The sequence below is a fragment of the Ascaphus truei genome, chromosome 5, assembly GCF_040206685.1.
Source record: "Ascaphus truei isolate aAscTru1 chromosome 5, aAscTru1.hap1, whole genome shotgun sequence".
Taxonomy (NCBI): domain Eukaryota; kingdom Metazoa; phylum Chordata; class Amphibia; order Anura; family Ascaphidae; genus Ascaphus; species Ascaphus truei.
Window position 1 is genome coordinate 121147316 of NC_134487.1, and position 22480 is coordinate 121169795.

Consider the following 22480-nt stretch of genomic DNA (forward strand, 5'->3'; position numbering starts at 1 on the left):
AATATACTGTAAACTGTTTAGATTTGAAAACTGACCACAGTTAAATAGACTAGCTGGGAATGTGTGTGTGTTAATCAATTTCTGACTGGTAACAGTTAAATGGAGGTAAGTGGCACCTGCCCCAGAGCTCCCCCCTCCCCACCATCTTAACTTGGGTGGTTCTGGCATTTTTCTGAATGGACAAGACTCACTGTAGTTGCTTCCCCTCATACAGAGGTAAAAGGAAGGGTTCACAGTTTTAGTGTTAAGACCTGCATTTTTGGTTATACCTTGACGTTTGGTATGCAGGCTTACGATGCTTTGGCCAAAGGGTTTAACTAAATAACCAAGTAATTATTATTATTGAAGCATTTAAACTTTATACTTATTACCAAATATGTTTTGTCAATTTGATGCAGCATTGGGCACCCCTGTCTTTTGTTGTATACATTTGCCACGCTCAGTAGCACTCATTTTGGCATAAATGTGTATTCATGGTGTGGTGGGTGTAGGGGTTTGAGCTAGCTGGAAATGTGTGGGTGTTTACACAGTTAAATAGACTTCGGGGGGGAAAAGGACTCAGGGTAAAGAAACAGAATATTCTGCAGAAGAGGTAGTGTGATACATATTCTGCACTACTTAACTTCTGATTCTTTGTGCATTTTAACATTTTTTTTGTCTTTTCTCTGTATGAAATAAAAAGTAATATCAATAACAGTATATTTTATGAGTTGCTATAATTATAGAATGACTATTGTTTGGGTAATGGTTATGTATATATACAACTTATCTGACTAAATGGTCCAAATTCTACAGACATTCAATATAATAGGTAATTTTATTTTTTTAAAGCAATTTTAATATGTAGATTTATTTTATCTGATAGTTCCTGAACACATTAAAATTAATTACAATGATATCCAAATGAAAATAATATATGCTGTTTGGTGGTGGTATTCTGTAGGGAATTTTACGATAAAGAAGAACTAAAACATTCACAACATAATAGAATTAGCAGACAGTGAGGCCCTTTTATAAAATGTCGGGGGATGCAAATTATTGTACATTGAACATATTAGTAAATCAGGAGGGGATTTATATTATAAGTATGTAAAGTAGAAAATGCAGTAAGGTGGTCCTAACATGATTTTTTTCGCAGCAAGATACTAATACCCAGCAATAAAATATTAATAAATGAGACTTCAAAATTCTTTTGAGTGACACATAGCACTGAGCTCATTCATTGCTAGAGGGAACCTACAATACACTGCAAAGCAAAAAAGTAAATAAGTGGCAGTTATACAATCGCAACCAACACACATTTACAAGTCTTGTCTGAAAACCCCACTTTTCAATGACCTGAAAAACATCACGACTATATCCTTTTCTCAAATACGTCCTCACCATTGTCCTCATATTTAGTTTCTCTGTGTCAGCTTGTAAGCTCTTTCAGTTAAGTGTCCTTACTCCATATGTTAAAGGAACAATCCACCCTAACTAACCATTTTCTTTTTACAGGAATAGAACTGTTGGATCCTCCTTGCTGAACCACACAATATTCAGCTCCAGGGACCCCCTGGTTCTTGAGATACTTGCTGGTGAAATTACCTGTTTAACTTCCTGGCTTTTAAATGGGATTTAAATGGCCATCCAATAGGAAGTCACAATTGATGATGTTGCAGGTTCCTATTGGCCCAAGATTTGCCAGACATTTTGTTTCCTTTGAGGGAGATTTAAACCTGTTAACTTCACTACTGTGTATCTGGAGAGCCAGGGGGTCCTCAGAGCTGAAAAGAGAGGTATTTGGCTCAGGGGGACTCCTCCCCAGTTCCCATCATATAAAAAATGGTGAGTAAAAAACCAATAGGAGGAACTTTAACATTTTTAATTTAGTACTTTTATCCATGTATTGATTATACTTTCCCTGTTTTTTTACTGAAGAGAATGTATTTTTGTTCTAATCTTTCTGAAACATTATAAATGCTTAGAATGATCAATTAATGACACATTATCATATCATATGAGTTATGAGAAATCAAAACACGTTGCTAAACTTTTGTGCAACGTAAACGAAGCTCTTACCTGCTTTGCTACTGCCCTAGCCAGGTCTTTGCATGTTTCAGTCTTTCCTGTTCCTGCTGGTCCTTCTGGAGCTCCACCAAGGTTTAACTGCAAAGCCCCCATTAGAGTTCTTAAACAGGAGATATGTTAAGAGTGAGCATACTTCATTAATAACGGAAGACCAATCTTTCTTTAATTGACACTGTCAGTAAAATTTAGTAGGCCATTAAGGAGTTGAAATAAACATTATATTTTAATATCTGCTTCAGCTTACATTTTTTCTCAACTTATACTCCCCAGTCAGCATTTTAAAACTCTGTTACTGCTCTGGAATGATTGAAAAGGATAAAGGTTTTCAGTGGAAATGTAGAGGTTATTACAAATCGAAATGATGCACACTGAATATTACATAGAATGTTAGATATCAGATTTAGTATCTCGTCCTTCGAGAAGTTTGCCTCGATTTGAACTCTTTTAAAGTTAGAAAATTCACATAAACTTAAGCTTTTTGTATGGAAAATATAATAATAGTAATTGAGATGTAATCTCTTTTTTTAACAACTTTTTTTTAATTTTGTTATGGGGTACAAAATGTAAGAAAGGGATGGGATGGGGGTTAGGTGTATACAGAAATAATTAAAAGGGGAGAGGTATGAGGACACATGGGGAGGCAAAAGTAGCTTAACATGTATCACATCTGGTACAATACTTTATGACATTATCATTGCGGCAGTACAACTCTTTATTTTTATATTTCCAATATACAGAATCTCGAATCAATCCCTGTCGCACTCATCGTATTCAACACACAATGCCATGAACCTCTCTAATGAGTTGTCACAGGATACCAGGAATATTTACACCAGGGCTCAATACATTAGACAGAACTGCAGAATTGAACAAAAGTGAATTTATTGGAAAAAGTTTCCACAAACTTCCAGAAAATAAAACACACACATAAACTCACCCAACTGGTGGTACTGGGGGAGCAACCTAAAGTCCTAGAAAGTATATGGTATTAACAGCACCTCAATAGTGGTAAATCACTAATAGAGGAAGGTGTGGTGTACGGGAACAAAAGAGGGACCCTGATTCCCTCTAAATTGGCAACGAAGAACATAAAAAACAGAAAAAAGTACTTGGTAGTACCGTTTACTAGCGCAAGGATTGGAACACATTAACTTACTATATGCTAATGTTATATTGCATGGTACTGTATAGGGATTAACCCCTTACTACTCTACAATATGCAATATAGCTATACACTGGCGACACACTTTATTCGAGCTCGGCTAGTCCCACGAATTCGGGTATACCCGGGTGTATTGAGGTTTGTGACTGTTTTCTGCCCGAGTGCATTGAGGTATTTTCCAGGCAGGGATTGAAGCATTTTATTCCCGCTGGCTGCAATACTGCACAGTATATATATATATATACTGCATTACAATTCATGAATTTATGCCATCTGGTAGACACGCGAAGCATTGCAGCCTATTAAATCCTAATCATTATCATTTAACAGATCAGCCGCCCGTCAGCCAGGCATGAACCCAGGCTGGGAAGGCAAACGCAACGGGGCTTGTCAGAGGTGAGGAGCGGCGCATTCCAGGTATCTGCCAGGTACATACTGGGTATTTGCTCGAATAAAGTGTGTCGGTGCAGTACTGTATATTTCAACTTATTTGGTATATGACATCACTGATGGTCACTGGGACTAAATGCAGTCTATATGTTACTTACCACATATATACTCCTATGACCTTAATTATCCACACCACAATGAGCATTTTATGAGATACTAATTTCTGTGTATATATTTAATTTTGGTGTTTAATATTTTTGATATGTATTAAAGCTTTATTATTTTGAGTTTTAACTGCTGGTTACATCAGTCATTTGACTGCTTTATTCCATACTAATTGGAAGGACTATTATAGTCCAGTTTACAAACCACTATATACAGTATATATATTATATATGTATTGAGTGCTTAATTTGGGGCTTCTTTGATCCTTCTTGGAGGGTATTTCTTTGAAAAACATAAAACGTGCAATATTCCACAGCTTGAGAGACAGCAAGCAGGGACAGATCACTTAGTACTCCTAGCTAAGAATTTGTGAAAACCTTAATGTCCATTTGAGGTCAGGGTTTAAATACTGTACCTACTGCTAGTAAAACATCTGACTCTGAGCCAATCAGAACTTCCTACTCATTCTATTTCTTCTGACAGGGAGAGATAATAAACCTTTATAAAAACATACAGTAGGTGTTAATTGTGATCTAAAGTTTTATAAAAGCTAGGAACGTTGTAGGCCAATTGATCTATAATAATTTTCTGAGTGGAACTAATTGATCCCACAAAAAAAAGTCACAGCAAATTCCCCGTCACACAGATTACATAGAGATTACAGTAGCACTGCAGAGAACTCGCTGGCCAGCACTGATTCTACATGAATAAAGGAGATTCAAATGGGGCAGAACACATTTTCAAATACTTATCAGTCTTTTTATCCAGTGTAGCAGGGTCCCCCCTGACTACTATTCTGCCCAATGGGCTAGCAGGTTGGTATGAGGTTTCCCCCTCACCTTTGGTACAGCACTTGAGTGACAGCAGAGGGTGGTACATCCTGTTGTAGCTGGGACAACGGGGTGCCCGCCTCCTGGCTGTACTTAAGGGCAGGACCACCCTAAAGTTGGTAGTTGTTCCTTCCCCTCTGAGGAAGGCAGGTCACACAAATGGGAGCCTGAGATTGGGGCCTTCCCATGTGCTTTTCCCTCCGGGGGAGGAAGGGTGGACCATACCTCTGCTTCCGCTAGGGAGATGGGGGAAGAGCTAGGATATCTGCGGGTGTCCTTGGCCTGTAGTGATAGCTGACCTGAGAAACTGTATCCGGCAGAAGACTGCTGTGTAACTGTTACTGCAGAGTGTAGTAATAAACCCATTCCTGTTTGCATTCCATTCCTGCCTGGTGTGTGACTTTACTCGGGGGAGAGGTAATAAGTTCTACCGTGGGAGATCACCTTCAGTTCCTGCAGCCTACAGCAGATGGAGGCGCTGCACTACTAAGGAGATATGTGGGATATGAACCCCAATGCCTGCAACAGGCTAAGATGGCTGTCCTGCAGGAAGCTGGAAACTCAGAGAGCCGCCCCCTCACTGGCAGCAGAGGCTCCCCTGGTGACGTCATCACGCCCTCACATCCAAGTTCCATACATCATTAAATTACACCTTGATAAAGGGCGCACGGCCCGAAACGCGTAGGTGTGCGTTTACTGTGTTACCCAGGGATAATGTTTGATCCCCTTATTTAATAAAGGAACCTTTTTGCCACCATGAGCCTCCTCCACTATTTTTAGGCAGTGCACTGCCTTTGTTTACCTACTCTCTGCTTTATTACCTCCTCTTAGTAAAGACTTGAAGTGGATATACGAAGGGTTAGGAGTAGTTGTTTGGAACCCATGTTACATGGATGTATGAAGTTGATGCTCCATCTAACAGACCAGTCTTTCCTGTGCAATACTGTAAGTTCAGTCCTATAGGGCTACCAACAGGCCAGGATTTCGAGAATTCTTTAATTCCATATAATTAACTAATTACGTTAGCTCTAAGGCAACTTGCTTAGGATGTATTGCCCTGAAAGTGGTGCTTCAGTTTGGAGTACCCGGGAGTAAGACATTTCATTAACATATTCCTTAAATCTGAAACAGTCAGGGAAAAAAAAAAAAATTCCCCACCTTGGTTTAATTACATTTCAAAAGCGACATAATAAGCCCTATGTTATTTTATACAGTATTACTCTTTTACATTTACATTTTAGGCAAATCGTTTAAGTTGTATGCCCTCTAATTCTTTTACATTTGGTTTTTAGGTAGCTGTTTAATGCTGGGATGACATGAAAACAATTGTATTCCCTTTAATGCAAAGGTCAGCGTGTGTTAAAGAAAGAGTGGTAAATAAATGGTTGTTCAACCATAAAAGACAGGTGGTATTTGAATCACTCTTGTTTTCTAATTTTGAAGCTACTTTAAATGTATTAGCTCTGCCAGAAACAACAAATCACAAGCGAGCTTGCTGTCTGCATGTACATAGCTACATTAATTGTTGTCTGGAAATGGCAGGATGACATTATTTCAATAAGACAATAGTAAGACACCAGAAGACATTAAAAGAAATGTTCTCTGGCAGGAGGGCATTTTTCTAAAGTTTCTATGGTGAATCATTATACTTACTTTGTACAAGCCAAATGTGTTACTTGGAAGGTATTTGTATTAAACAAAGTTCCTTTTTTGTGGTTGCTATGAAACAGAGTCACTATGCCCATCTTAAAATAAAGTTGCAAATACAGTGTATGACCCATTCTATATGCACAGCATGGCAAACCCAGAACTCATTGCATTTTCTGTAATATATATATATATATATATATATATATATATATATATATATATATATATATATATATATATATATATATATATATACATACAGTATATGTATATAAATATATACACATACAAAATCACAAACCTAAAATGTATTCAAAATTGGGTATGATTGTGACTACTCCCTCAAGCTATTTGTTTATCGAATCAGCACTGTCACAAAACAAAAATATTCCAGCGTTTCCCAGGAGACATTATTTTTTTATGGAATGATAAAATGTTTTAAGTCCCATTTTTATGTTCCATATTAAAATGTTACCAGTCCCCTTGAATCAATGTGTAACAGAACAATTCAATTTGTTATAAAATTACAAAAACAGACATTGCAAATGCAAACTACAATATATATATATATATATAATCAAAAAATAAATAGATGATACCGTTCTGTGGCTAACGAAATAATTTTATTTGTGCGAGCTTTCGAGATACACCGATCTCTTCTTCCGGCGATGTTACAATGCATGAAGCAAGCAAAAGTGTATGACCCATTCTATATGCACAGCATGGCAAACCCACAGCGGTGGGTATATATATATATATATATATATATATATATATATATATATATATATATATATATAAAATACAGTGGTTGACAAATCACCCAAAAATCTACTCGCCGAACCAAAAAATCTACTCGCCACCTAGCCCTGTCCCCAGCCCCGCCCCTTGCCCCACCCCAAGCCCCGCTTTTTAAAAAAGAAATTGAATAAATTCCTAGTAAGAACTAATAACAACATTCGTTTTTTGACATAACAGTTTATTTATTGTATTATATTTATACTTTACTACAATTAGTCCTTGTTTCATAATTACGTGTGTGTGTGTGTGTGTGTGTGTGTGTGTGTGTGTGTGTGTGTGTGTGTGTGTGTGTGTGTGTGTGTGTGTGTGTGTGTGTGTGTGTGTGTGTGTGTGTACTGTATGTGTGTGAGTGTAAATGTTGGATCTAGAAAAAAAAGCCACATGTGAATGACTAGTTTCCTGAACCCCTTAACCAGTGTCTGGTGACAGAGAGTGGGTGACAGATGGTAGGTGACAGAGGATGACAGAGAGATGGTGACAGAGAGAGGGTGACAGAGAGAGGGTGACAGAGAGAGATAGAGAGAGGATGACAGAGAAAGACAGAGAGGATGACAGGGAGAGACAGAGAGAGAATGACAGAGAGAGACAGAGAGAGGGTGACAGAGAGAGACAGAGAGAGGGTGACAGAGTGAGTCAGAGAGAGAGTGACAGAGAGAGGGTGAAAGAGAGAGACAGAGAGAGGGTGACAGAGTGAGACAGAGAGAGGGTGACAGAGAGAGTGACAGAGAGAGACAGAGAGGGTGACAGAGAGACAGAGAGAGGGTGACAGAGAGAGACAGAGAGAGTGACAGAGAGAGTGACAGAGAGAGTGACAGAGAGAGACAGAGGGGGTGGGTGACAGAGGGGGTGGGTGACAGAGGGGCTGGGTGACAAAGCGGGTGGGTGACAGAGGGGTTGGGTGACAGTGACTGACACTTGGGTGGGTGACTGTGACTGACTGGTGGATGGGTGGGTGACTGACTGGGTGGGTGACTGACTGGGTGTCTGTATTCACTGTATTCACTGATACACACACACACAGACACACACTCACAGAAACACACTCACAGACACACACACTCTCACAGGAGACAAGGGATGTTGCACATGAGACAGGTACTGAGGGTTTGATCTCCCCCGGGCCCCGCTGTAATTCTCTGCCCAGGGCTCTCCTCTCTCCTCTTGTCCTCCTCCACAGCAAAGGCAGCAGCACTTCCACCTATGTCGCCATAATATGTGACGCAACCCCCCGAGTGTCGCGCTATCCACACAACTGGCAGTGCTGCTCACCCCCTCAGGATACCACAGGCCATCGCCAGCCAATAAAGGGAGAGCTCCCGAGGGGATGCGCGCAACAAGCACCCGAGCGGAGGCGTGTCTGGCTGCCATGAAGACGTTATGGGCACGACAGGGGATAGGGAAAGCTCAGCTCAGAGAGCCAGAAGCAGGGCAGTCTCCCGCAGCAAGGGAAATTAAACAGCAGCACTTATATATACAGTATATAGTCAGTATATAGTCTCCTGGGAAACCCTGGAATATTTTTCGTTTGTTACCGTGCTTGAGGGAGTATTCACAATCATACCCAATTTTGAATACATTTTAGGTTCGTGATTTTTACAAAAAAAGTTAGAGATGATTTTCATTTTTTTAATAAATTTTTTCAATAATCATAAAAAATTGTCTAACAATTTTTGAGTCACAATATTATTAAAAAGGTCAATAACTTGACATAATTTAGGCAAATACTGATGGGAAAAAAAAACATGGTTAATGTGATTTCAGACTCCGATTCATAAATGGTAACCCAGTGCAAAGACCTTCCATAACTATCTACTGTAGGTCACACAGTTGTAGGGATATACTGCACATGAATACATCAAGATGCTTGATCATCATTTTTAAGTAATAATCCCCGAAGAACAGGGCATTATTGGCCAGTAATGCCCCGCAGTGAGAGGATTATTACTATTACAGGCTAAATGTAAGCTTTTTTTTTATTTTTTACATTTTTCAGAAAGAACGATTGACAGTTTTGTTGTCATATTGATTTTAATCAACGTGATATTCTACATTGTCTTATGCTTTTACTGTACGTGTTTATTAAACTGAAATTTGAAATACACTAAAGCCCCTCTCTATACACAGACACAATGCAGCCCTCCTCAAAACACAAAAACTCAACATCTCTCCCCTTCCCCCTCTATACACACAAAAACACCTTGCAGCCCCCCCCCCCCCCCCCACCCCCTGTATAAACACAATGCAGCTCCCCATCTATATATACACACACAGGGCCGCCAACAGAAATCATGGGGCCTGGGACAAATGAAAGGAGCAGGCCCCCCCCCCACCCCCCCGAACCCATAGCGCACCCCCCACCCCGAACCCATAGCGCAACTACCACGAAAAAATATCTTTTAGCGCGAAACTTTTACTTTACTGTTTTCTTATTGTGATACAGAAAAAAACATTACAATGCAACCTGTTTATTTTTATATTTTAAACAAAAGACATGTGGGTGGGTGCGTGGGTGGGTGGATGACTGGGTGGGTGAATAACAGTGACTGGGTGGGTGAATGACAGTGACTGGGGGGGTGAATGACAGTGACTGGGTGGGTGAATGACAGTAGAATGACAGTTGGGTGAATGACGATTGGGAGAAAGTGACTGGATTGGTGGGAGACAGTGACTGGGTGGGTGGGAGACAGTGACTGGGTGACAGTGCCTGGGTGACAGTGACTGGGTGGGTGGGAGACAGTGACTGGGTAGGTGGGAGACAGTGACTGGGTGGGAGAGAGTGACTGGGTGACAGTGACTGTGTGGGTGACAGTCAGTGACTGGGTGGGTGACAGTGACTGGGTGGGTGACAGTGACAGTGGGTAACAGTGACAGTGACAGTGGGTGACAGTGACAGTGGGTGGGGTGACTTACCTTGACCAGGTGGGTGCAGCTTGCCACCGGATGCTTCCCCCTCCTGCCCCCGATATCCCCGCGGCAGCTGCCCAGGATGGGAGGTGGGCTTGGGGGAGGGGGCGCGAGAGGTGGGCTCGGGGGGGGGGCACGGGAGATGGGCTCGGGGGGTCACGGGAGATGGGCTCAGGGGGCGTGCGGGAAGTGGGCTTGGAGGGGGAGCAGGAAGCTGGCCGCGGGGGAGAGCGGGGGGGAGGGGGGAAGCATGCCGCAGGAGGAGCAGGTACTTCCCCCTCCGTCCCACGTTGGGAGTGAAGGGGGAGCGGGCCGCAGAAGAGGAGCAGGTACTTCCCCCTCCGTCCCACGTTGGCAGCAGGGGGGGTGAGCAGGCCCTGCTTGCCCTGCACATGTGCGTTGGGAGAGGGAAGGGTGAGCGGGCCCTGCTTGCCCTACACATGCGCGTCGGGACCGCGGGGAATCGCCGCCATTTTTTTAAACTTTTTTTATTATTTATTTAAATAGCTGGCACCCGGCCGTGCAGGGGGCCCGGGCGGGCCGGGCCCCTTTGACCCACGGGGCCCAGGATGCCAGTGCCCTTTGTCTCCCCCTGTTGGTGGCCTTGCACACACACACACACTAACATAGCAGACACCCACACACAAAAGACACACTGCAGACACAGACATCTTTCTCCTCACTGTCTCCTGTGCTGAGCACTCTGCAGGCAGGTGAGAGAGAAGTCAGTGCATTGCTGGTGCCTCCTGTCCAGTCACCTCCCCTGTCTGAGAGCTGCTCTCCCTCAGTGTGTATGAGAACTCAAAGCTGATGCCAAACATTCCGGGCCATTACTGAATGGAAAATGCCCTGAATTTTTGGCCAATCAGAGAGCAGGGATTTCAATAATGCCCGCAATTTCTAATGATTTAGCCTATAATTAAGTAATAATCCCTAAAGAACAGGGCATTACTGGCCAATAATGCCCTGGCTGGAAGAGTTGAAGGCCCGAGGCGAGGCAAAACACACACACATACACACACACACACACACACACACTGCAGCTCTACACAGGCACACACATGCACAACAGCTCTAAACACACACACAAACAGTTCCACACACACACACAAACAGCTCCACACACACAACACACTGCAGATCAACACAACAGCTCCACACAAACACACACAACAGCTCCACACAAACACACAACAGCTCCACACACAGACACACACCAGACTGCAGCTCTACACACACACAACACAACAGCTACACATACACACACACAAGCTGCAGCTACACCCACAAACTCTGCTGCTGCTGCTACTACACACACACACAACACAACAGCACCACACACACTGCAGCTCTACACACACACACACTCACACACAAATTTTGCAGCTACATTCCCAAACACTACTGCTGCTGCTGCTAGATACGCACGCACACACACGAGACAGACAGAAACTGCAGCTATCAACAAACTCTGCAGACAGACACTAGGGCCGTAGCCTTACTTTGCAACTACAAACACTCTCTCCCTCCTCTCACTGTCTCCGGCATGGAGCTCTGTGCACGGAGGGAGGGGGAGGTGTCACTGCCTGGCTAATGCCTCCTGACCAATCCCCTGACCTGCCTGAGAGCTGTTCCTGCCTCCTGACCAATCCCTGACCTGTCTGAGAGCTGTTCTTGCCTCCTGATCAATCCCCGACCTGTTTCAGAGATGTTCTGACAAAAGAAAGACTGATTGTCTAGAAATAAAAACTTGGCAAGTTGCCAAAAATCCCAGCATTACTGAATGAATAATGCCTGGAATTTTAACCAATCAGAGAGCAGGGATTTCAATAATGCCCGGAATTTTACAGCTTTAGCCTACAATATGATATAATGCAATAGAGAAAAAATGTACCTGAAGCACCGATCTGTGAGGGGGGTAATTACAAGTCTCCCTGTGTTGCCCAAATATTCATATCCATATGGTACATTTGTGGTAACCATTCGTACAACAACTCTTTTTTCTTCCCAGTAATATCTCAGTTGTGCAATCCAGCTGAAATCAGAGGTGCTTTTAATTCCACCGAAATTCAAATTGGAAACCACATCTCGGGCTGTAACAGAGAAATAAGTTGATTTAGTTATTGGTGATTTTCTTAATCTGACAGGAGCCTTGCTTTGTGTAATGAAGGACCGTCCATGTGACACAGCATACTGTACATTATTCCTCTTCTTTATTTCTCTCTATACACACTTCTAACACACTGATGACAGCTATTCTTTATGCAGTAAAGTTATGTACAGTACCCAGACTTCTCTTCAAATGGATATGAATGAATCATATTGTTATGCATTGTTATTTTTCCCACAGATTGCAGGATCAACTGTTGTCAAGTGTTATTATTTACAAAAGCATTAACATTGAATTAAAGCTGTCACACATCAAGACATAATTGAATGAGCAGAATTTGAAAGCAAAAGAATACACAAACACCACAATAGTGCTAGCTCATTGAAAATAGAGGGCAGAAAAATTACAATCTAGTAAAGTAATAAAACAAACCAGTGTAAACAAAAGAAACTGCTAAAATATTGGACATCAGATGCACAAGCCAGAAAAATAATCTACAAGTGTTCTTCTATTATTGGAACATTATTTAAAAACGTTTCTCAAGATCATGGTTTTTAATTGCAGCAGTTTTAGTATACTGTAGCTAATCCTTAAAAAGTGCTTTCTAGGGACCATGGCACAAAATAAGTGTGCCTATATTGTGTTATGAATGGTTGTAGTATGCTGTCCAAAAGATACTGTACAAGAATAATGATGTTAAAGTTATATACTGTAGGTAGATCTGGGAAGTTTTGATTTGTCAAACCTGTTAAAGTTTTATTTAGTAATGATTCACAGAATAAGAGGCAGAAATATTAGGTAGAATTCTATATTTGGAATTCTGGACATAATTTCCCCATGCTTTAGATGTCTTATGTAACAGTGTTTCCCCCACCGGGTGGGAGATTTGTCCATTACTACGATTTTTGGTGCATATACCTGCTGGAGACAGGAGGGCTGAGTCATCCGCCAATGGTAGTGGGGACACAGGACCAGGCTTCTGGGGTTCATACCCCACATATCTCTTTAGCAGTGCAGCGCCTCCGTCTGCCGTAGGCTCCAGGAACTGAAGGTGATCTCCCACGGTAGAACTATTACCTCTCCCCCCAGTAAGGTCACACACCAGGCAGGAGGTATACAACAACAGGAATGGTTTATGTCTTATGGACAGCACAGTTACACAGCAGACTTCTGCCCAATGCAGTAGTCCCAGCTCTCACTGAAGGATGGTCCTTGGACCGTCACTACAGGCCATATGCACCTGCAGCCATCCTAGATCTTCCCCACCTCCCTAGCAGAGGCAGAGGTATGGTCCACACTCACTCTCCCGGAGGGAAGAGCACAAGGGAAGGCCCCACTCTCAAACGCCTAGTTGTGTGACCTGCCTTCCTCAGTGGGGGAAGGACACTACTACATTTTGGGCGGTACTGCCCTTAAGTACAGCCAGGAGGAGGGCATCAGGTCTGGCTCATGATTGGTCATGCCCAGGCCTGATGTCACCACCACCCGTTGTCACTAAAGTGCAGCTCCAAGGAGGGGAAAAACCCCCTCCCAAGTACTGGCAACCTGATTGTACCAGGGTTTATTGCCAGCCCAAGGGCATAATAGTAGTCATCAGGTGACCTGGCTATATATATATAACAAAAATAGAAAGCACAGGCTCATAGCATAAATCTGTAAAATAGGTTTATTAAGGACACTATAAGAATGAAACTCACAAGGTGTGCGTTGTAGCCGTGAACAGAGGGAGAGATCATCTGCTGCACGGTGAGCAGTTAGAGCTAATTGGAGCATGGCCGGTGAAATATCCCCATGTTCACGCGAGAAGAGAGCTGAAGACATCACATCACGTGACCCAAAAGTGGAGAGTGTCTGTTGTGAGGAGAGAAGCCGGTAGGAGATGGAGACGCGGGCGCAGATCGGTGCAGCTAGCTACCAGGCATAGCTGTGGAACACGGAGCTGGGAATTACAACTGAGAGGACTGAGCTCCTGGGACATTCTGGACAGTTATCAGTGAGGTAAAAAACATACTGTATAAGCTATACTGTATGGCTAAATGTTAGCCATTAAATCCTTTGTATATCAGTATTGCTAGACCTGAAGAAGAGAGGATAACTCTCGAAAGCTTGTCCTATGACATAAATTGTTAGTCCAATAAAAAAGGTATCACCTAATATTGAAGAACTCATTTATTCTGCACTATCGCAACTGGACTAGCACGGTTATTTTCTGCTTTAAATATATATATATATACTTAGTTAAGTTACGGTGAGTAAAAAAAGTGACAAAAACCCTCCACAGCAAAGCATATAGCAAATGGAAATATAACTGTATGCTCATTTGCATGTCTTAGGCAGGTCTGCAACACCACTTTTCACCATTATCACCCAGCACACAGCACTTCCACTGCAGCAAGGGATTCTGGGAAATGCCATGCAAATGAACACACAGTGCCACTTTAAAATGGTTTTGAAGCAAAAAGTGGCACTGTGTGCTCATTTGCGTGTCATTTCCCAGAATCCCTTGCTGCAGTGGAAGTGCTGTGTGCTGGGTGATAATGGTGAAAGGTGGGATTGCAGACCTGCCTAAGACATGCAAATGAGCATACAGTTATATTTCCATTTGAGATATATATATATATATATATATATATATATATATATATATATATATATTTATATATAGCAGAAAATAGCCGTGTTAGTCCAGTTGTGATAGTGCAGAATAAATGAGTTCTTCAGTATTAGGTGATACCTTTTTATTTGACTAACAATTTATGTCAAAGGAGAAGCTTTCGAGAGTTCTTCTCTGTTCTTCAGGTCCAGCAATACTGATATACACCGGAATCTATGGCTAAAACAGTGTAGAGAGGGAAAACAATACAGATATGTACTGTAGATAAGGTAGGGTGTTAAAAGTGTTTGAAGCCAGGGGAGGGTGACAAGGAATGGTGTGGAGGGGGAGGGGGAGGGATGCTGTGGGGGGGGGGAGAGAAAGTGTGGAAAGAATAGAGGCAAGCAGGATAATTACAAAAAAATTTGATAGGGTGTGAGAAAACCCATGTCCACATTAAGTCCTTTGGTTTTGGTGTCAAAGAGTCTTATCATTTTGAGTTCAAATGTTTTCCGTTCTTGTGTGCGTTTAAACATTCCATTGAGGATTTTGATTTTTAAATCATTTATGGAATGATCTGGCTGTGAGAAATGATGTGCCACAGGTGAGCAGTACCTTCCTTCTTCGTGATGGAGTATGGAGTGTCTGTGCATATTCATTCTGCCTGGTAGTTTTGGGCTGGTTTCCCCAATGTAGCAACCTTGGTCACATTTGTTGCACTGAATCATATACACTATATTCCTGGATGTGCAACTGTATGATCCTTTAACATTGAGTGTTCCATGGCTGTGACTGGCTGTGGGATCTTGGCATAAATGTTTGCAGAGTTTGCAGCGTTTGTTGTTGCACGGTTTTGTGCCATTATCAGTGTCTTTAAGTTTGTTGTGAAGTTTTCTGCTGACTAATTTCTGTTGTTGTGTGAATGTGTGAAAAAGAAAGTACACCTTCTTTGAATTCTATGATTTTACATGTCAGGACTTAATAACAATCATATGTTCCTTAGCAGGTCTAAAAATTAGGTAAATACAACCTCAGATGGACAACAACACATGACATATTACACAGTGTCATGATTTATTTAACAAAAATAAAGCCAAAATAGAGAAGCTATGTGTGAAAAACTAAGTACACCCTTACTGCTTCCATAGGAATTAAGATGCTAAGTAACAGAGAGGTGCTGCTAATCAAATGCCCTTGATAAATTGATCATCAGCAAATGTGACCACCTCTATAAAAGCTGAATTTTTAGCAGTTTGCTGGTCTGGAGCATTCAGGTGAGTTTTAACACAATGCCAAGGAGGAAAGACCTCAGCAATGATCTTAGAGAAGCAATTATTGCTGCCCATCAATCTGGGAAGGGTTATAAGGCCATTTCCAAACAATTTAAAGTCCATCATTCTACAGTGAGAAATATTATTCAATAGTGGAAAACATTCAAGACAGTTGCCAATCTTCCCAGGAGTGGACGTCACAGCAAATTCACCCCAAGGTCAGACCGTGCAATGCTCAGAGAAATTGCAAAAAAAACAAGAATTACATCTCAGACACTACAGGCCTTCGTTAGCATGTTAAATGTTAAAGTTCATGACAGTACAATTAGAAAAAGACTGAACAAGTATGGTTTGTTTGGAAGGGTTGCCAGGAGAAAGCCTCTTCTCTCTAAAAAGAACATGGCAGCACGGCTTAGGTTTGCAAAGTTGCATCTGAACAAACCACAAGACTTCTGGAACAATGTCCTTTGGACAGACGAGACCAAAGTGGAGATGTTTGGCCATAATGCACAGCACCACGTTTGGCGAAATCCAAACACAGAATATCAGCACAAACACCTCATACCAACTGTTAAGAACGGTGGTGGAGGGGTGATGATTTGGGCTTGTTTTGCAGCCACAGGACCTGGGGACCTTGCAGTCATTGAGTCGACCATGAACTCCTCTGTATACCAACGTATTCTAGAGTCAAATGTGAGGCCATCTATCTGACAGCTGAAGCTTGGCTGAAATTGGGTCATGCAACAGGACAATGATCCCAAGCACACCAGCAAATGTGCAACAGAATGGCTGAAAAACAAAAGAATCAAGGTGTTGCAATGGCCCAGTCAAAGTCCAGACCTCAACCTGATTGAAATGCTGTGGCTGGAAATTAAGAGAGCTGTGCTTAAACAAATGCCCACAAACCCCGATGAACTGAAGCAACGTTGTAAAGAAGAGTGGGCAAAAACTCCTCCACAACGATGTGAGCGACTGATAAAGTCCTACAGAAAATGGTTACTTCAAGTTATTGCTGCTAAAGGTGGTTCTACAAGCTATTGAATCATAAGGTATACTTAGTTTTTCACACATGGCTTCTCCATTTTGGCTTTATTTTTCTTAAATAAATAATGACACAGTGTTGTGAGGATCCGCCATCCTGGAGGCTGGAGACTATCTCCTCACCTGGAAACACCTGCTGCCACGGACACCCAGGATGCGCAGTCTCGCGGCCCTGTTACGCGCACGGAACTTGCGTGGCCTGTCTGCTCACCTGCGGGCTCCGGCTCCGCCCCCCGCTCCGGCGCACGGCGATTGCGCTCATCCAGCCTCACCTCTGACTCATGCCCCAGTCTCCGCCCCCGCCCTGGTGATGGACTGGACCGGTGTGGGAGTGACTTACGCTCCGGGCTCCACCCCCTGACCTCAGTGACGCGCGCGGCTCGCGCTCGGTCCCACCTCCATGCCTTATCAGGCTGCATCATAGGGCACACCTGTGTGCACCAGCAGCCTATAGGATTCGGTTCCCTGATACCGCCCTGGCTCTTCATTGGAGGATCTCCCTATATATACCCTCTTGCTCCAGACTCTCATTGCTGAGCATAGTTTTGTGTGACGCTGTATCTTGCTACATCCTGTTCCTGTATTCTCCTGCCTTGCCTTGTTTGCCTTGCCTGTTGATCCTGCCGCGTCCTGACCCTGCTACGTACCTTGAACTTCGCACCTCTCTTCTCCTGATCTGGAATTGCACCTACCTTTCTCCAGTCTCCATTCTAAACCTGGCTACGCACCATGACGATCCGCTACTCTCCAATCTTGAACCTGGCTATATACCCCGACGATCCGCTACTCTCCAATCCTGACCTGGCAAGTACCCTCTACTATTCTCACGTCTATATGCCTGACTTGGCTAGCACGACCAATCTACATTCTAGGCGCGCCCGTGTGGCTGTGGGTTGGCGTTACTCAATTCCCTACCTCAGTACCGCGGCCGGGCTTCGTTTGTGGTGAGCTACGCGTTACAGGTGTAATATGTCATGTATTGTTGTACATATGAGGTTGTATTTACCTAATTTTAAGACCTGCCATGGAACAGGTGATTGTTATTATGTCCTGATATGTAAAACCATAAAATTCAAAGAGGGTGTACTTTCTTTTTCACATAACTGTGTATATATATATATGTATATATATATATATATACAGGTAAACCCCGTTATAACGCGGTCCGCATTAGTAACGGGGTCACGGGAATAAAAATGGCCGCCGCATCAGCGCATATTCACCCCGCGGGACAGGAGATGGGAGCGGGGATGTCCCTCCGGTCCCCGCTTCCCCCTGTCACCGCGTGACAGGAGATGGGAGGGGGGATGCCCCTCCGGTCCCGGCTTCCCCCTGTCACCGCGTGACAGGAGATGGGAGGGGGGATGCCCCTCCGGTCCCCACTTCACCTTCTCCCCACCGTTGTCCCCGCTGCCTGCGCAGGAGGAGGGGGGGCGGGAGCGGGTGTTGGTGCTGGTGTGTGTAAGTGTGTGAGAGTGTGTGTAAGTGTGTGTAAGTGTGTGAGTGTGTGAAAGTGTGTGTAAGTGTGTGTAAGTGTCTGTGAGTGTGTGTAAGTGTGTGTAAGTGTCTGTGAGTGTGTGTAAGTGTGTGTAAGTGTGTGTGAGTGTGTGAAAGTGTGTGTAAGTGTCTGTGAGTGTGTGAGAGTGTGTGAGTGTGTGTGAGTGTGTGAGAGTGTGTGTAAGTGTGTGTAAGTGTCTGTGAGTGTGCGTAAGTGTCTGTAAGTGTGTGAAAGTGTGTGTAAGTGTGTGTAAGTGTCTGTGAGTGTGCGTAAGTGTGTGTAAGTGTCTGTGAGTGTGCATAAATGTGTGTAAGTGTGAGCAGTGTGTGTGCAGTGTGCAGTGTGTGCAGTGTGAGCAATGAGCAGTGTGTCAGTGTGTGCAGTGTGAGAAATGAGCAGTGTGTCAGTGTGTGCAGTGTGAGCAATGAGCAGTGTGTCAGTGTGTGCAGTGTGAGCAATGAGCAGTGTGTCAGTGTGTGCAGTGTGAGCAATGAGCAGTGTGTCAGTGTGTGCAGTGTGAGCAATGAGCAGTGTGTGTGCAGTGTGTGTCAGTGTGAGCAGTGTGAGCAGTGTGTGCAGTGTGAGCAATGAGCAGTGTGTGCAGTGTGAGCAATGAGCAGTGTGTCAGTGTGTGCAGTGTGAGCAATGAGCAGTGTGTGTGCAGTGTGTGTCAGTGTGAGCAGTGTGTGCAGTGTGAGCAATGAGCAGTGTGTGTGCAGTGAACAGTGTGTGCAGTGAGAGTGTGTTTTTTTTTTAAAAAACGGGAACCACGGGAAAACCGCGTTATAACCGATTCACGGTATAACGAGGCGCGTTTTAACGGGGTTTACCTGTATATAGCAGTTTGAAAGAACCACAAGCACTCCGTCTGAATCAACAAAATACTGGGTGCAAATCATATAAAATAATTTAGGCAATACGATACCGCATCAAGATGAAATATCAGAGGCAGCACTCCAAATAGTAATCAAAATATTGTATTGAATCAACAAGACATCATTCCAACGTTTCGGTCCTCAAACCGGACCGAAACGTTGGAATGATGTCTTGTTGGTTCAATACAATATTTTGATTACCATTTGGAGTTCTGCCTCTGATATTTCATCTTGATTCGGTATCGTATTGCCTATATATATATATTTATATATTTTTATATATGTATATACATACATACACACACACACACACATATCGTTGAGGAGGCCTTCATCCAGCACTAGATTGGCATATAGCAGTGGTTCCCAAACTTTTTCGGTTCAAGGCTTCCCAAAACAATCAGAATTTTTTCAAGGCTCCCCAAGGCGATCAGGATTTTTCCGCGGCGCCCAAAGTAAAAACAAAGGTGTATATACATACCTAACAGTTGCAGTGCGCAGTTGGTGTCTCTCTCAGACACTAACACACTCTCAATCTCTCTCTCTCTGACCTCATTCTCTCTCTCTCTCGGACCTCACTCTCTCTCTCTCTCTCTCAGACCTCACTCTCTCTCTCTCTCTCAGAACTCACTCGCTCTCTCTCTCTCTCAGACCTCACTCTCTCTCTCTCTGTCTCTCTCTCAGACCTCACTCTCTCTCTCTCTCTCTCTCTCTCTCTCTCAGACCTCACTCTCTCTCTCTCAGACCTCTCTCTCTCTCTCTCTCTCTCTCTCAGACCTCACTCTCTCTCTCTCAGACCTCACTCTCTCTCTCTCTCTCTCTCTCTCAGACCTCAATCTCTCAGACCTCACTCTCTCTGTCAGACCTCACTCTCTCTCTCAGACCTCACTCTCTCTCTCAGACCTCACTCCTCTCAAACCTCTCTCTCAGACCTCTCTCTCTCTCTCTCTCTCTCAGACCTCTCTCTCTCTCTCTCTCATACCTCTCTCTCTCTCTCAGACCTCTCTCTCTATCAGATCTCTCTCTCTCTCTCTCTCTCTCTCTCTCTCTCTCTCTCTCACACCTCTCTCTCAGACCTCTCTCTCTCTCTCTCTCTCTCTCTCTCAGACCTCTCTCTCAGACCTTTCTCAGACCTCTCTCTCTCTCTCTCTCTTTCTCAGACCTCTCTCTCTCTCAGACCTCACTCTCTCTCTCTCTCTTAGATCTCACTCTCTCTCTCTGACTCCCTCTCTCTCTCTCTCTCTCTCAGACCTCACTCTCTCTCTCTCTCAGACCTCTCTCTCTCTCAGACCTCACTCTCTCTCTCAGACGTCACTCTCTCACTCTCTCTGACCTCACCCTCTCTGACCTCACTCTCTCTGACCTCACTCTCTCTGACCTCACTCTCTCTGTCAGACACAGACAGACGGACACTCTCTCTCACAGACAGACGGACACTCTCTCACAGACAGACGGACACTCTCTCTCACAGACGGACACTCTCTCTCACAGACAGACGGACACTCTCTCTCACAGACAGACGGACACTCTCTCTCACAGACAGATGGACACTCTCTCTCACAGACAGACGGACACTCTCTCTCACAGACACCCACCCACCCCCTGCAGCCCGTTTTTCACACACACCCACCCACCCCCTGCAGCCCGTTTTTTTTTGCAATGGAACTAATATTTGCAAGTACTATAATACTTATTATCATCTACTTTGTCTTCTATGGTCACAACTCCAGGCCATATTTATGAAGCACTACATTGCCATAAGAGGCCTCACGCTTCCCCAGGACACTTTGGGATAGTTTAGTCTCTCAGCTGCAAACAATTGCACCAGACCTATCAAAGGTCTTTTTTTAAATTGCTTTTAATGGGATTTCTTTTTTATATAAGTTTGGTGCTATATGGGCACTGATTTTGCCCCTCGCAGTGTGTGACTGCACCGTAAGGAGTCTTGTGATTAGCACCTCTTAATAATATGGCCAAATATGTTTATTATGGAACAGAAATAAAAGCAGGACTACTCTTCATAGTAAAATTTGAGTGTAATGACAAAATGTTGTTATCACTACTACAGACATCTGAGGTCCCTAGGGCTGCTGTGTATCAAGTACAAGTTTTTGATTGCTGCTGTTTCCGGTTGTGAACCCATTTGCAAATTAATACCAAACCTGCGGTGGCAATGGAATAAAATGTACCCACTAGCAGAAGAATCGTTTGTCATTAATTCAATGTTGTCTCAAAATATGATGCATCTCACTGACTCTATTTCTAACATTTCTATTATTCTGTGCATGTGTAGCCCTCTTTCCTGCTGATATAGAAAGACTACTAATGCTGTATATACCTGCTGGCTCAGCGAGATCTGGGCCTCCGCTAACTGGGAGCCTGGGGTAACAATATGTACTTGGCAGCGCCTCCACTTACCCAGGATCCCCAATAAGTAAGATTCCCCTAGGCAAGAATAATGATAATAAGCAACAATGTTGTAACCTTTTACTAGCCAGTAAATGCAAAACTTAGATATACTCTTATCACACATATAACACATAAAATCACAGTGCATGAATGGCTGGTATTTAGCAATCAGACACCGGTGGCTTTGCCACACTTTCACTGGAGCAATGTCCCCGTTTCCCACCAACGCGTGTACCCCACACCGTGTCCAATGTACTGGACCAGTCCCTTGGTCACTCAACCCAGTGTCCCCAAAGAACCCTCCCCCAAGGCGGGATCAGCGCCTGCAGGTACCAGTGTTGGTGCACTTATTTATAATACCTTCCGACCGCATCCGCAGTCGGTAAATGAGTTTCACAAAGGATCTGCCGATCCAGCGTAGTCTCCTACAAGTAGTTGCTTGTCTCCAGCAGCTTGCTCCCAAACCACTGACCGCACAGCAGCGCAGAAAGAATACTGTGTCCATGTCTGCTAGTACAGTAAAGGGTATGCTGTCCCTATATATATGGCTGTTCCCTGCAGTACCACAAGCTGGTGGGGTCACTGACACCCGGCAACACACACCTCCTCTCCCCTTGCTTCCCCGGGGCGCACTGCTAGCGTGGTCTCTCCCCCACACTTCCCTTTCCTGCCTGCTCACAATCCTCCTCTCCTATTCGCTCTCCGGCATTA

General features: G+C 43.7%; 1 protein-coding gene across 1 annotated transcript in view; it reads right to left on the minus strand.

The window, feature by feature from the left end:
- Positions 1-22480, minus strand: part of LOC142495286 (dynein axonemal heavy chain 3-like) — a 1152169-nt gene that overhangs the window by 685276 nt on the left and 444413 nt on the right. The window contains exons 27-28 of the mRNA XM_075600542.1: positions 11867-12065; positions 2062-2170 (exon numbers count right to left, since the gene is read on the minus strand). Coding sequence (XP_075456657.1) covers positions 2062-2170; positions 11867-12065 — 308 coding nt within the window. The remainder of the gene's footprint in view (positions 1-2061; positions 2171-11866; positions 12066-22480) is intronic.